The 15,234-nt window shown below is 43.2% G+C and overlaps 1 protein-coding gene across 1 annotated transcript in view; it reads right to left on the minus strand.

Annotated features, from left to right (window-relative positions):
* Positions 1-8,206: 8,206 nt before the first annotated feature.
* Positions 8,207-15,234, minus strand: part of PDXK (pyridoxal kinase) — a 41,521-nt gene continuing 34,493 nt past the window's right edge. The window contains exons 8-11 of the mRNA XM_030234290.2: positions 14,816-14,927; positions 13,738-13,874; positions 13,101-13,167; positions 8,207-12,359 (exon numbers count right to left, since the gene is read on the minus strand). Coding sequence (XP_030090150.1) covers positions 12,247-12,359; positions 13,101-13,167; positions 13,738-13,874; positions 14,816-14,927 — 429 coding nt within the window. The 3' untranslated portion in view covers positions 8,207-12,246. The remainder of the gene's footprint in view (positions 12,360-13,100; positions 13,168-13,737; positions 13,875-14,815; positions 14,928-15,234) is intronic.

Here is a 15,234-nt window from a genome sequence, read left to right on the forward strand (position 1 = left end):
GTCTGTATGAACTGAGGATCTCACTGTCTGTCTTTACAAGGCCCCAGGCAATTTCTTAACTATCTGTGCCCTCCTTCCAGCCCTTTGCCCCTGCTCTATTCCTGGCAGTCTGGTGCCTCAGGAAACGGATCCAGGTGAAAAGCAATCCCATTTTTGGCTAGCTGTGGTTTCCAGCAGGATCAGCTCCTTGAAACAGCTCACTGTGAGCTTCCTTGGCAGCCAAAGGGAGAGCTCTGAACCCACCCCCTCAGCTGCTTTGAACCACGTGTATTTAGCCAGAAGTAGGTGGAAATTTCACCACACACCTGAAAACTGTGTCTGTCCCTACCCCTGCCACCCTGACCCATCCAAGGCACCTCTGCTGCAGCCAGTGCTGCTTAACTGTCTGCTGCAAGAACCTGAATTGTGTCAAGGTGGTGAAAAAGCCTCGAGAGTACTAAAGAATTATTCAGATCCAGGGAATAACACAGGTGACCTCTAAAAGTGTGCCTTAGATTATTTGAGTGTGTTTGCTCTTACTGATAAGGGCACCTGGGTTTTTTGTAGTAGTGATTTAGCAAACTGTCATTTAAATATTAAACACAAAGCTCAGCTTTTACTAGCATTAATAGAGTTGGGTTTTGCACTCAAGCAGCCTTGTTGGTGACTAGCAGAGCACAAAAACTCCAGCTGGAGGAGGCAGGCTGAAGAAGGCACCTGAAAGTGTTGATGCTGCATCATCAGCCAGGACCCAGGTGTGAAATGCTGGATGCTGGTACCAGTGAAGGGGGATGTTAAATCCCTCCCTGGTTTCCCTGCAGCTGAGGTATTGCTGACAGCAGATTTAATTGCCTTTGTCCTAGCAGGCAGCTAATGAGCATTATGAATAATGCTGTGGCTTTCCAGCCCTCCTGCAGCCATTTGTGGGACCTGACTCATAATTCAGCTCGAATCAAAAGACTGCCAACCTCCTCTATTACCCTTCTGTTCAGCCTTTATGCTTATTATTCAGGATAGTCTTTGGGGGGGACAATGGGATAGGAAGGTGGTAGCAGCTTTTGTTATTTCACTGAAATTCCTCTTGGTTATGTGGCCTGTAATGATCTTCTGTTGTATTTGCAACTAAACTTATTTATCAAAGGAAAAGAGGGGTGAAAAGAAGCCCCAGGGGGTAACCAGACTGCTCAATGGGCCTTTGGGCAGTCACAGTCCATGGCTGGGACAGGGAATGTGAGCACCCAGCCCCTTCCATCCTCAGCAGCACTCCTGGGGCATGACCAGGGCATGCAGAGCTCAAAGGCAAAATGGGCCTTTCTGTAGCAGGTAAACTCCCTGTTCAGAAGCTGAGTTACATCCAAAAATTCTCCCCGGAGTCACACCCACCTCATGAGTCTTTTCCTCCGTACATTTTGCTCCCCCTGGCTGTCTGGTCTCTGCATCACCACGGCACCACTCAACCCTGTCCCAAGGGGACAGCAAGAGCAGTGTTTCTCACCCAGCTCCTGATCCTCAGCTCTCCCAGCTGCCCCAGTGAAAGACCTGGCTGCCCCAGTGAACTCCTTTTTTTCAGGAGACATTCCTTTTTTTTTTTTTTTTTTTTTTTCACAGACCCCCTGGGGTATGTAGAAAAATTCAGATATAGAGAGATACAGACACTATAGAACCACAGAATGGTTAGGGTTGGAAGTGATCTCAAATATCATCTAGTTCCAACCCCTTGCCATGGGCAGGGACATCTTTCACCAGACCAGGTTGCTCAGAGCCTCATCCAGCCTGGCCTTGGACATTTCCAGACTGGATGGATGGAGCCCTGAGCATCCATACAGATGGATGGAGCTCTGTGCACATCTCTGTATAAAACCTCATGTATGCATCTCTTTGCCTGTGTGCACCCATGTGAATTGATTATGTTATCATGGATCTGTAATTAAGTCACTGTTATAATTGTAGCTAATCCTATTGAGCCACTTTTTTAGTGTTAAATTAGTTGATGATTAAGAGTTGCTAACCCTCTCTGCACCCTTATCTTTTTGTATCCATATCTTTTACCCCCTTACCCTTTGCATCTCTGGTCTCTGTGTAAATCATTCTAAATTGACTCTAATCTGATTTTCTTACATGTGCTTCATCCATGGCCTAAGTAATAGAGTTCCCTTTGCCACTGAACTCTAATAAAAGTTGCACTCTCATAAATTCATATTAAAACCTGCTTCTTGCCAACACCTCTGACAAAAGTGGCTCTTTGAGTGCCTTAACTGCTCATTCTCACAGGGCTGTGAAGAGGGAGCAGCTTCAGCACTTTCCCCTAAAATATTCAAATTTTTTCAGATCCTTCCCCAGCTGCTGTTTGTATGAGAAATGGGAGAAAAAACCAGATAAAGTGGAAGCACTGGGCAGCTCCCAGAGCTCTGATATTTTGTTTTGGTGAGACTTGGAATGTGTCCCACGTTGGGAATGCTGGGATGGAGGGTAGAGGCTCAGGAGAGGTGTAAGGGAGAGGTTGTGATGAGGTTGCAGTTCATGGAGATGTGATGAGGTTGCAGTTTGGGATGATGTGTTTCAGAGCCTTGCAGTGGGGATTGGGGGGATGGAAAAGACAGGAAATTTGCAGTGGGTGTTCATTACTGATGGCCCAGCATCAATGAGTTGTTCTATAGGCACTTAGGAGAAGCTTCTGGACCTTTATCCCTGTGGAAGATTTCAACTTCCCAGACATCAGCTGAGAATGTCATTCTCCCAAGATGACCAGATCTTGGAAATTCCTGACTTTTGTAGGAGGTAAGTTCTTATCACAGACACTCAGTGAGACAATGGCAAAGATGCCCTCCTAGGCTTGCTCTCTGTGGCTAGCACAGGACTTTTGGGGGATTGGTGGTTTGTGGCTGCCATGGCCACAGCAAAATGACAGAGTATAAAATGTTGAGTGTAATGAGAAAAATATTCAGTGTAATGAGAAAAAAGGACAGCAGAGTTGCTACCCTGGAGTGCAGGAGAGCAAATTTTAGGCTATGCAAGGAGCTGTTTTAATGGAGCACACTCAAAATCTCCTTCTGAGGGTTTAGGGAGCCCACAAGTGTAGGTCAGACTTTAGGAACCACCTTTTAGAACCACTGGAGCAGACTAATCCACTGAGGCTTGAGTCAAGCACATGGAGGCCAGCTTGGCTGAACAGGGAACTCCTCATGGAGCTCAACAGGAAAAAGAAATCATGCAAGGTCAGGCTTCAGAAGACACAAAAAGCCAAAGCTCCATTAGAGTTGAAAGAGAAACATCACCAAGGGAAAAAACAGAGACCCATGTTTAGGAAAGGAAATGTATTTTATTGAAAAAAAAAATTACATTTCACTTATACACCATGAAAATACTGAGTTGTGTGTTATTTTCATAAGAAGAGGTCAAGACTTGCACAAGAAAACCACATTCTTTATTACAGCATTACTCCATGAGATGAGGCTCTGGTGGCATCTGCACTGGGTGTTTTCACTAAACAGTAGAGCAGGGCTAAATGTGCTTTGGGCAAAAACCCTAAATATTGGCCTCTTCCAGGTGCTACTGCCCATTGAAGACATGGCACTCAATGGTCAATACTGAATTATTCTGAATTAGAGACAAATCTCATTTTTCTCTACTCACATAGGTCCTAGGCAAATTCATAGCTACCCCTCCCCTCCATTTTTAACAATCTCCATTAGTTTTCCACATTCAGCCAGATAAAAGCAAGTTAAAGCAGTGTATGGGCTGCCAATCTCCCACCTCCCAGAAAGAAAGCAACACTGAGAGGGGATGCACTGCACCAACAAACACTGACAGCAAATGGCAGGGTCACTGGATGGTGCTGAATTCTCCAGGGTTTCCTCCCATCACTGCAGCTCCAGCAGCAAGCCTGAGTTTCCTCCCTACCAAGGCATGAATTCACACCTAGCACCTGCCAGGCACGGGCTGTACCAAGTGCACGACAGGAGAGCCTGCAGGTGGCATCCCAATGCCATCTGTCACAGCTGTGTCCCAAGGACTGTGCTCCAAGCCAGCTGTGACAGGCTCCATCACACCTCTGAAAGCCCCTGTGAACTAGAGACCTCTGGGATGGAAAGCCTTATCAACCTGCCACTGAAAATGAATACTAATGCCACATAAATTCTCAGGTAACTGCCCTTATTTATTTATAGATTTATTGATGTCATTTTCTCCTTGCTTAAAGGGGGTGGGAAGGAAAAGAGGCAGACCTGGACAACTCTGACACCATCCAAGTGCTGTGAAACCAAACTGGACATTTTCTCCACCTGGATCTCCCCATTACATTCCCTCTTTAGAGCACTGATTTATTCATTGCTATTTCCTGCTCTGCTAGGCACAAGCACCACACAGATCATTAAGAACAGCCACACCAAATTTTTTAGTACTATAATATTTTTGCTACACAGGGGATGAGATGGATTGAGAACACCAAACTGATTACTGAATCACCAGCTCTTCTTTCAAGTACTTCACTCACAAAGATTTCTTTCCTCTACCATTAACCATGCAGCTCTGCAATTAGGTCCTGCTCAGCCAGCACCTCACTGCCAGGGAGAGGCAACTCCACTCTCCCTCCTTTTGAGCAGCTGCATTGTCCCAGACCCTCTCTAGCAGCAGCATGGGCACTCTTCTGTTCCCAGCATGAAGAGGTTAAGGGAACTAAAGAAGATTTAAACTTCAGGAGTTTTGACTGGATGAATTCCCCATTGATTTTAGGTCCCTGATGTCCTTGTTATGAGGAGAGGCAAATCAGGGGCAGCAGAGATGATGGGAGAGGAAGGTCAGGGCACAGTTTTGTGGTGTAGCTGAGATGGACGAGTTAGATCTACCACAGCAGCTGATAATTCTCTCTTTTGTGCTTTTTTTCCAAAAGCACAAAAGCCAAGCCTGAATCATCTGAATAATGCACTTCCAGAGTTTCCTGGCTCTCCATGGCCTGCAGAAGAAATCTAAGGGAATTACAGCCTGTCCAGGAAAGCAGGGGGCTGAACACCAGGAGCTTCTGGGAGCACAAAGAGCTGTGCTGAACCACAGCCTTGGGACAGCACTGCCCAACAAACCCAACAGCTCCACAGCAACCTCAGCTCAGAGCAACTCCTCCACATTTCCCCCACAGGAGGATGCAGGCAAAACAGTCCCTCTGCCACCACCACAGGGACACTGCACCCACAGATTCCCAGGGGAGGAAAGCCAGGCACAACAAACCCCCAGCACTGCTGTTCCCTGCCACAGCCTCCCTCAGCAATGCATTATTCATGTCAGTGACATTTCTACTGCTAACTTAGCAAAGCAGAAGTGCTTCTTTTTTAACACATCCAGAAATTGGGAACTCTTGGGAGAAAAACTCAGGATAAATTCGCCTCTACTTTTTGCAGTGGTGATTTATTCACAAGAGTGGTGAGGATGCTGCCATGTTAAATTAAAAGGGACATAACAAGTGATGCTCAGTTTTGCCAAATCATCAACTGCTCTGGTAGGTAATGACATTTATCATAGGACAATGCTCCAAAAACTCCTTTATGATGAAGACCCTTATGCTTTTTACAAAGACCCTGAAGTTCAATCAAAAAAATTAATCTGGACAGTTGTGCTTTAGCCCTGGTCTCCCAGCCATAAGAAACAAAAGACTCACTATGCTTAGCAAGATGAAAAAATCCTGCTCTGGTTTTGAACCCTGTGAGCAGCTTTGCCTTTTGACTGAATGGGATTTTATCAGAAACTCAGATCTCCTGAAAGGTATTTATGAATCTGAATTCAAAACAAACAACTGAAATTCTTCACATTATTACAAACTACAAGGAAAAAATCTTTGTCTATTCAGCAGTCTGTGCACAGGTTTAGCACAAGCTGTGAATTTGCTTGGTCAGCTCCATACAATGGAACAAGCCATTCTTGTTCCATCTCTTGGCTTGTCCATTTTGCTATTAAGCACTTTTAAGACCTCCCTGTCTTATTTAGTTAAATAAACAAACCCATCCCCAATTTTTAACCTAACCTAGATGTATTTGAAACTTCTTTCCAGTGCAAAATTCCAGGCTTGTGCTACAAAGCTTACCTGATTTTAAAGTGGATAAGGTAGCAATATTTAGGGTTTTCTTTTTAAACAATGGTTATCTACCATCCTATTGCCTCTCTCTACAAGGTAGAAGCCTTACTGCAGGAAGGATACAACTTGTAATGGCCAACCAGAAAAATACACAAACACTAGAAAGCCTACAGTTTCATCAGAAATTAAATCATTTGCTATTACACAGAAATTCACTGTTTTTCTGGCACAGAAATAGTTGAATTACTACACACACCTCAAGGACAATCATTTAAGATGTGTAAACAGATAACAGGTCCACCTAGTCAGTACAAAGCACCACACAAACTTTAAGTACATAGAAAGTTTGCTCATAAATATTTCTTTGTTTAACAATTCAGCACTAAAAAAATATTACTTAAAAAGGCATCTTTTATTAAGTTATTCAGTTTGTCCAGGGCTGGTGGGGTTGTACTATCCCTACTATATTACAGCCACCTGACTCTCTTTCCAAACCATTTTGCTTCTCTGGAAGAAAAGGCTATGTGTGGCTGGGACCCAAAGCTTGAGCACAATCTATAAAAATATAATTCTTTAAGACCTTCTGCTCACATCCTGAAGGCCTACTCAGCCAGCCCCCCAAATTCTGTTTCCCACCCCTACCACATTGCAAATAAAGCTTCAACATACACACACACACACACAGAGTACATAAATTACACTCTTCTACACACAGATTTTTTTTCTAAACAGCAATGCAACCACGAGGGCAATAGGTAAGTGTGATTTCAGTGGTAACATATGGCACAGCCTTCTCATATTGCTGGTTTTCTCTCTCTGAATAATGTGCTGCCTTATTCACTGCTTTGCACATTGGGGGATTTATTACCATTATTTGTGGAGGCACTGAGTCAGGAATGTGCACATTTAGGAGCATCCACCTGCCTCGAGGTCCTCTGCTGCCAGAGCAGCAAAAGCACCAGACTGGTGGCACTGGGGCTGTCACCTGGCACTGGGTTCCTGGTGAAGCAGATGGGAGTTTTCCATGGCTGTTGAATGCCACACCACATTCCTCCCTTCTGGGAAATGGTGAGAACTGGCTGGGTCTCTCCTGAAGCAGTGCCCTAACAGCAGCAGCCCTTTGCTCAGGGCACACTCCTCCAGTGGCTGACTGAACCTTGGGGATGTACATGAAATCTGCTCCTGCATGCATGTACAAACTCACTGGTTTACTCATTCATTGACAAAAATGCACTTTCAAGAGTTTTCATTTCTTTGAAATAGCTATTTTTGGGCTGTGATGGAACATCTCAAAGCTCAGTTTCCATGGCTGACAAATGTCTCTAATGGAGGTGTTTTAGAAAGCTACAGAACTGCTCAGCAGGCTCTCACTTACCAGGAACATGAAGAACATGTGCTTTCAGCAAGAACAGCTCTCTGGATATCTAATCCTGGCATTCTACAATGACTACAGCCAATAAGCCAGTAAAGCAGCAAGAGGATGTAAAAGGGATGTGCTTCCCTTTATGAAGAAATATTTTAATACCAGAGTGACCAGAATTTGTAACATGTCTCAGCTTTTAAAAGCATTTTTCATCTGGACAAGAACCTTTACTTGGGAGAGGTGTTTTTTTCTCCAGTATAAATAGAAACCAAACCTCTCCAGGACACAAGTGGAATGACACAGCACTTCCTGCTCTCCTTAACCTGGATCCCTGCTCTCCTCCTCCTGCAAACCACCAGGCTGGCAGGGACACTGCTGAGTGCTGGCAGAAGCTCCTGTTCCCACAGGAGGAACATTTGTTTCCCACTCCACAGCCCTGTGTGCTCTACCCTACAGGGTGAAGGTAAAAATTCAGTGAGTGGAGTGCAGATAAACACTGCACAAGGAAGAGATCTCAAAATGAGTTATGGTTCTTACTCCAAGCCCCTCTTCTCACCTTGTCTGCAGGAAAAAAGAGCACAGCACAACGAGGTCCTGCACATACAAGTAAGAGGAATGCAAGGGAGTGGTGCAGAATGCCAGAGGTTTTCTTCCCATGAAACCTCTTTAAAAAAATAAATTAAGACAACAAGGATGTTACTCACTTCCACATCCACATCTTACAGTAAGATGATTACAGGGCACAAATGTGCTCCCTTCCATTAACTACCCTTTCTCTATCCTAGGACATAACTAAGGAAACATTTAATTACATCCACTTTATTCAGCAAGACTATCAAACCATTCTTGTGCTGTTTAATTCTGAAATGATTAACATATTTAAAAATAGGATCTAAACAATTTGTGTGTGCACAGTATAATAAAGGTAGATGCTTTTATTACAATCTTCCTTGCCACATATTTTAAAATAAAATTAATCAATACAATCACCATAACAGTCTCAGACAACAAATTAACACCATCCAATCAAGACACAGTTAAGATACTCAAAAGGCAGTATGAGTAGATGGAAACCTTGGTCCTCCAATTCTTTTGTGTAACACATGAATGATGGATTTCTCCCCATCTGAGATAAAAATCAGCACACAAACATCAACAATTCGTACTGCAGGTTTCTGAAGTGTTTCAATTGAGTGTGAGTAGAACTGATTTTAGCACAATGTCTTTATGCACATCTCAATTTTCAGCATGTGGAGACTTATCCAGGCCCAGAGTAGATGGTTTGTAAACAACTTTTGGTCTTTCCTGCACAGGTGGCTCCAAAAATGAGTGGGTGGACTTGAGCAGTGGCCACAGGCACTGCAAATCACTCCAGGAAAAGGGGAGCTGACACAAATTAACTCCAGAATGGAGAAAGAATGTGAGGGCAGTCGAGTGGACACAAAGCATTCACCTCTCCCACACCTCCATGTGCTGCAGCAGGAGAAGCCTCCTGTGCCTCTGAGCTCACACTGGTGGCAGAGAAGCCACCAGTCCCCAGCAGGTGAGGGCTGCACTGCTGGGTTACACCTTTCATGCTCCCAGGATGGCCAGGGAAGATTATCCATTATTTCTGACTCCATCTCTGGGCTAAAGTGCTTGTTCTCCTGCCATCAATTAGGACCTAAGCTACTTTAGATTCACCTTTTATCTTCAACTAAAGGTCTGCAAGTGAGTCAGACAATGCTGGTCAGTCTCCTCCAAGCCCCTAAACAAACAGTGGGCACTGTCTGACACTGAGACACTGCATAAGACAGACAGCAGGAACTCAGGAAAAGATACAGGTATAATATGCAGGAGAGGGGGGAATGAAATATTAGACAGGACTGTGCTGAATCTTTGAATTTTGTTCTGCACATGAGCTTTGTGTAACTCTAAACAAATAAAAATCTGTACCTTGACATTCAAAAATACCTGTTAGCCTACTGTGGCTACAAAACATTAGCTACAGAATATATTTACAGATAATTTCTGATGGTTGTTCCTGGCAAGAGATGTTAAGCCCAATTCTTCACTGAAGATATAAACCTGACCTAATTTAGATCAGGTCAGAGGGAGTTTAAAACAGGTATCACATGAGCAACCCTCAGGGACTCAAGCAGATGAAGCCAACAGCTACAGGATCCAGCTACTGTGAAACAGAACTTTTGCAAATTGAGCACATTAGTATGAGTATTTTCTTTTTTTTTTTTTTTTAACATGGGTATGTCACAGATTCTAAGGAAGGTTTGAATTACTGAACAGATCTATTCTCTGAAGAAGTGGGAAAAGATCACACCTGACAGGTGCAAACTGCTCCAACAAACATATCACTTTGTATTTCATGTCAAGATCACGGCTCATCGTGGTTTATAATTAAAATCTTGTTTGCAAGGTAGCTCCAAGCTTCCCAAATCCCAAGCTTCTTTATTTCAGAGAAAACAGCCCTTGCCTTTCTCTCAATCCTTTGTGAAGTCTGTTTATTCTAACGGCAAAATAAATTGTGCTGTCTCACACTTACTAAAAGGGCACTGACCATTGTCTGTACAGGCAGGGAAGTTCAGGATGTTGATCCCTTCTTCCTAAGAGGATAGCAGGGATTATACACTTCCACATGAAATACTCTAATTTAAAAAGATTAATAAACTCACAGTTATGCTTGGAAAATGGCATGCAGCACTTGGTTAATCAATGTTAGAAACAGTTAAAATCCTTTTTATGTTCAACTGCTGAAACATATCACCAGCTACAATATTTAAATGTCTTTGCTGAAAGCAAGCATCTCAAAAGAGGTAATTGTCCTCCTGGCACAGCTGCCCAAGCAAACAGCAGCTTATCTAAAAAGGGGGAAGATATTGTTATGAGTATTTTCCAGCCCATCTGGAAGTTTGTGTTGCAGGGAGAACAAAGTTTAAAACTGTAGTGCTGAAAGAAGGGTTGTTTAATGTGCTCAGAGAATCATGGAATGGCTGAGGTGGGAAGGGACCTCTGGAAATCTTCTGCTCCTACCTCTGAGCAAGCAGGGCCAAGCACAGCAGGATGCTCAGGGCCATGTTCAGTCAGCATCTGAGTGTCTCCAAGAACAGAGACTCCACAACCTCTCTGGGCAACCTGTGCCAGTGTTTGATCACCTTCACAGTGAATTACATTTTCTAATGTTTAAATGGATTTTCCTGTATTTCAATTTGTGCTCCTGTCTATTTATCACTTCCTTGGGCACCACTGGGAAGAGCCTGGCTGCCTCTTCACTGCTCCCCATCAGACACCTGTACACACTGTCAAGGAAGGTCACATCTTACAGGCTGGGTAGCAGCCACGAGCTCATATCTCTGTTACTGACTGCTGATTTTAGCAGCTGTGCACAACACCAAAATTATTATTGCTAGAAAGTTATTTCATTACAGTGGTTACTAAAAACTGGCAGTAGAGTCCCATTTTGTAGATAAATTCCTGCTGATTTTTTTCCTTAAATTCTCAAGTAACATAATTATTTTTTTTCACTTTCGATGCCAAATGCAGGAGAGGAAATCAATCAGAAATGCAATTTCCATCCCCTTATGTAGTCTGAGACAAGTAAAGCTCCTCAACTTGATTTGGATTTAACACCACACTAGACTTTATCTTGGGACAAGCAAGAATCCCATACAGAAATCCTACACAAGTGTGAGTGTCCAATACCTGCCAGCAGACTTGCCCTGCTGCTTTAGTATGTGGCTCTGATCCACAGGACACTGAAATGATTAAAAATCCTGTTCTGAAGCCTTATCAAGCAGAATTGTGTATTAAAAAGAACAATGTATTTCTGTAATCTTTAATTGGTGTTGCTTGCAGAGACTTTATGAACAAGTTAGTTTTTCTGTTTCACTGCATTTGGTAAACACGTGTCACTGGCCAGATCTTACTAAATCAAAAATACTACTTTTGCCACACTGTTTCATTGCTGAGGCTGCCAGCAGTGCTCACTAATGTTAAGTGAAGTGCCCATGTAGCTTCTAAGTACATCCACCCACAATGAACAAACCAAGGCAGCCAACTTCCAGGGTAAGAGCTGCTTTCTCTTTTAGCCTTAGTTAAAAAAGAATCAAACCTGGCCTCAGAGGCCACCCTTCTAACCAGTGGCACTGAATAAAGGCATGATCTTGTTGATGAAGATGTTTCTGGAGCAGCTTTTGGAGGAAAGTCATGTGGGCACCCATGGACATGAGAAATAAGCAGCCAGAACCTGTGACAACTGAAACTGTGCAGCTGTTCATGGACAAGAAACAGGAGCAGAGATCAGCAACATGAATGACACCTCAAGGTCACTTCAGAGTACTGAACATGCCAAACATCTTCAGAGTACTCCTACACACGAGCAGAACTGTGTGTGTAGCTTTAACCCTGCTTAGTTTCATAGCAGCTGAGATACTGAATACCAGGGTAGGTAACCAGGTACCTCCAGGAAAAGGGAGCATGGAGCCAGCTCCATTGGCACTAGATGCCATCTTGAAATACATTTTCCAGTCAGTCAAGCATTCCATTAGCAAATTCACATCTACAGTCTTTGGCAAGGCAGGAACATTGCTCTCTTGCCCTGGGTAATCACACTGACTAAGTGAATCTGACAGACATTGGGATACCTGGGAATATGCTTCAATGCACACTAACTGTTCTGGTTTTAAAACTGAGCAAGGCCAGCACATATGTTTGAGAGTGGATATCTGCCTATGCTGGGCACTATTTCATGAAAGTCAGGTTTCTGTCACAGATCTAAGGCAAATATTACAATTTACAGGAAAGAAATGAGGACATCGATACATTGTGCGTTATTGGAGACGTGGAGCCTTTATAACACGGTGGCTTTCACTATGATCTCTGGGTTCTCTATGTCCTTTTTGCTTTGGACCATTCTCAGTTCCAGCTGGGCTGAGTTTGGTTTGTTTCCTTCTCCAGCTTGCACTAAAAAGATGACATCAGAATGTCATTAAAAACAGCAGTATTACATTACAAAGTTACATTGTTCTGTTACCCCATGATTTTCTCTACCTGCCTCCCTTCCCCATTCTCCCTTATTGTTCCCTGCTAAAGATTTCCAAGGTGGAAAATCCAGGTCAGCACTGATTTCTTATCACCACTGTTCCACACCTCTCTCCAGGAAAGAAAGACAGCTCTGCTGTTAATTAGGAAGTCACACAGACATGCTCAGAGAACCCACAGATTTCCTTAAGAACTGAAAGATGGGAACTCCAAGGGGAGAGAAGCTGGAAAAAAAAATCACTGCTCACATGGGTCAACACAGCCAAGAAGCTATGATGAGTTGATAAACCCCTGTCAGTGCTAAACACACACTCAGAGGGACAGTGGGTGAGCTGCACTGAAGCAGGAGCTCTTTGGCACACCAAAGTCAGCATCTCCTCGAGTTCTGCCGGGTTTGCAGAGCTGACTCAGGCACAGTCAGCACGACTGTCACCCAGCACAAGCTAAACAGTGACATCTGCAGTCAGCTCTGGTCAAAAATGGCCCTGGAGGACACAGCAGGAACATGCAGACAAAACTACCAAGCTCTCATTCTGTAAAATCTCTGCCTGATTCTGCAGTGAGGGGATGCCTTTAGTCAGGAAACCCAGAAAGCTCCTTGAATATTTCTTCTGATGCCAATTTAAACAACACAGGAACAGGGTCTGGATGAATTTAATTTACCTTTTGCACTCTTAATGGTCCTTTGCAGAACGTGCTGCATGGCTGACACAGTCTTTTCACATGCCACCTGCAACAACATATTCAGTGTTTAGTAAAATTTCAGCTACCTACTTTAATATTACTTAATTTTACTTAATATCATTTCAAAAATACTGCTATTAAGAGCAGCTATTAAGAGGAAAACATGACTGACAAAACAAACATAATGACAGCTATGCAATGCAGAGTTTGGGATAATTTTTTTTTACTTAATTCTTCCTATACAGGTATTAGAAATCATAATTGTATCAAGGACTCTGTGTCCTTAAAGGAAAGAAACAGAAAAATGGATCTGAGAAATTATTTTCAGTGCTTATTATGAAGAGAGGATAAAAAATGTAATTGTAAACATGGATGCAGTCTCTCTAGAAAGAACAACATCTTATTTGGCAAAATTACAAAATCAATCTAACTGAAATATGACTGTTTATAATGTCCCTTTTGGCCAAAGGAAAATCCTGTGGCTTTTTCTCTGAGGAAAAAAAAAAAGCCAAAACAGAGGACAATATTTAAATAATGTCACAGATCAGAAGTTTTTTAAAAAACTCAAGAGAAACAAGGTCCAAACTTGCAGAAAGATGTGTAACTTCTTTCCCACCTTTAAATTGTTTGGGTGCTTGTGTGTCCATGCCAGAAGCATAGCAGCAAACAAGTCTCCTGTTCCCACAAAGACAGCATCCACTTTGGGAGACTCCACTCGAATTCTTTGTGTTATCCTGGTACCATCTGCTTTAGCTACAACACAGATCCACAGTTAAGTGACAGACCCAACCACTAATACAACAGCAATCACTAGAATTGAAAAAGAAATATTTTTTTTTTTTAAATCATCATCAGATTTGAATTCCTTTGCTGTTTGGAACATAAAGGAGAATTGCAAACTTTGAACCAGCTCTTTTAAAAGGCACAGCCTTCCAAAGCTTGGCCAGCTTGGAACAGCATTTACAACTTCTATACTGTACATACTTCATTTAAGAGGGAGGAGGGAGCTACCACCTTCATTTTCATCTCTCACAACTGTGCCCTTCTCAGGTGGAAACATTGTGTGAACACACAGTGAATCCTGGTGACAGCACAAAAGGGGACACAGAGAAGAAGCAGGAGGGTATTTTATAACCTATCAAGGGAGGAACAATCTGCTAACAGGAAGGACAGAGTGACTTTTCAGAAAAGCATTCAAACATGCCAAATTCCTGTTTTACATCCTTACTACTGTAAGAGTCCCAAAAAACCTTGCCTAGGACATCCTCCTCCTCTGCCCAGGAGCTGCATGAAGCTCAGGCCTGGGCACCTGAGCTATGGTGCAGATATTCCTGTGTACAGCCCTGCTGTCCTGAGGTAGTTATTGAATTTTCCAGATTCATCTCAGACCTGGCTTGCCTTCCTAACTCTGGACTGTCTCTGGGACCTGTCTGCCACCACCCCCCTGTCCTGCTGACCTTATTCAGGTCCCATGGGTGGGGACAGAGTCCTGCCAGGGCTGTGCTCACACTCAGCACATGGAGCAGCCCCAGTCTCACCACTCCTGATATTAATTACTGCAGGACAAGGGGCTCACTTAGGAATCTGTGCTCCTTGCATGCAGATGGGCCTGATGGAACTCCTTCTTCAAGGAGTAACTGCAAGCACAGACAGGTCAGAAGGGAGCACAGGTAAGCAAGGAGCTCTTCACTTACTTTTTCTGTGGCTTCCCAGAGCAATCAGGTAATCATTTCCTAGAGGTGCCTGTAGATCTGAGCTTGTGATCACCACAGTCTCTGGTCCCATGGCATGGAGCATATCCATTACCTTTCAGTGTGCAAAAAGACAGGAATCAGTGACAGCAATATGTGTGGATTAAACTTTCATTCATAGTACTGAGGATTTTTAACAAACACCTTATTTTGGCATCTTTTGTAAAGAGAAAAAAAACCCCAGTCTCTATTCAAATAATCCACTTGAATTAGGGGAATCAAAACATCCACATTTAAATGTACACACTTGTTAAAATATACAAGCATTTCTGTTTGTGTTATCTTTGGATGCTCCTCTGGAAAAATACTCTGTTTCAGCTGTGATCAGAATTTTTGCCTGCATCATGTTTTCAGAACATATT

The sequence above is a fragment of the Serinus canaria genome, chromosome 1 (genome assembly GCF_022539315.1).
Source record: "Serinus canaria isolate serCan28SL12 chromosome 1, serCan2020, whole genome shotgun sequence".
In the NCBI taxonomy this organism is placed as follows: Eukaryota; Metazoa; Chordata; class Aves; order Passeriformes; family Fringillidae; genus Serinus; species Serinus canaria.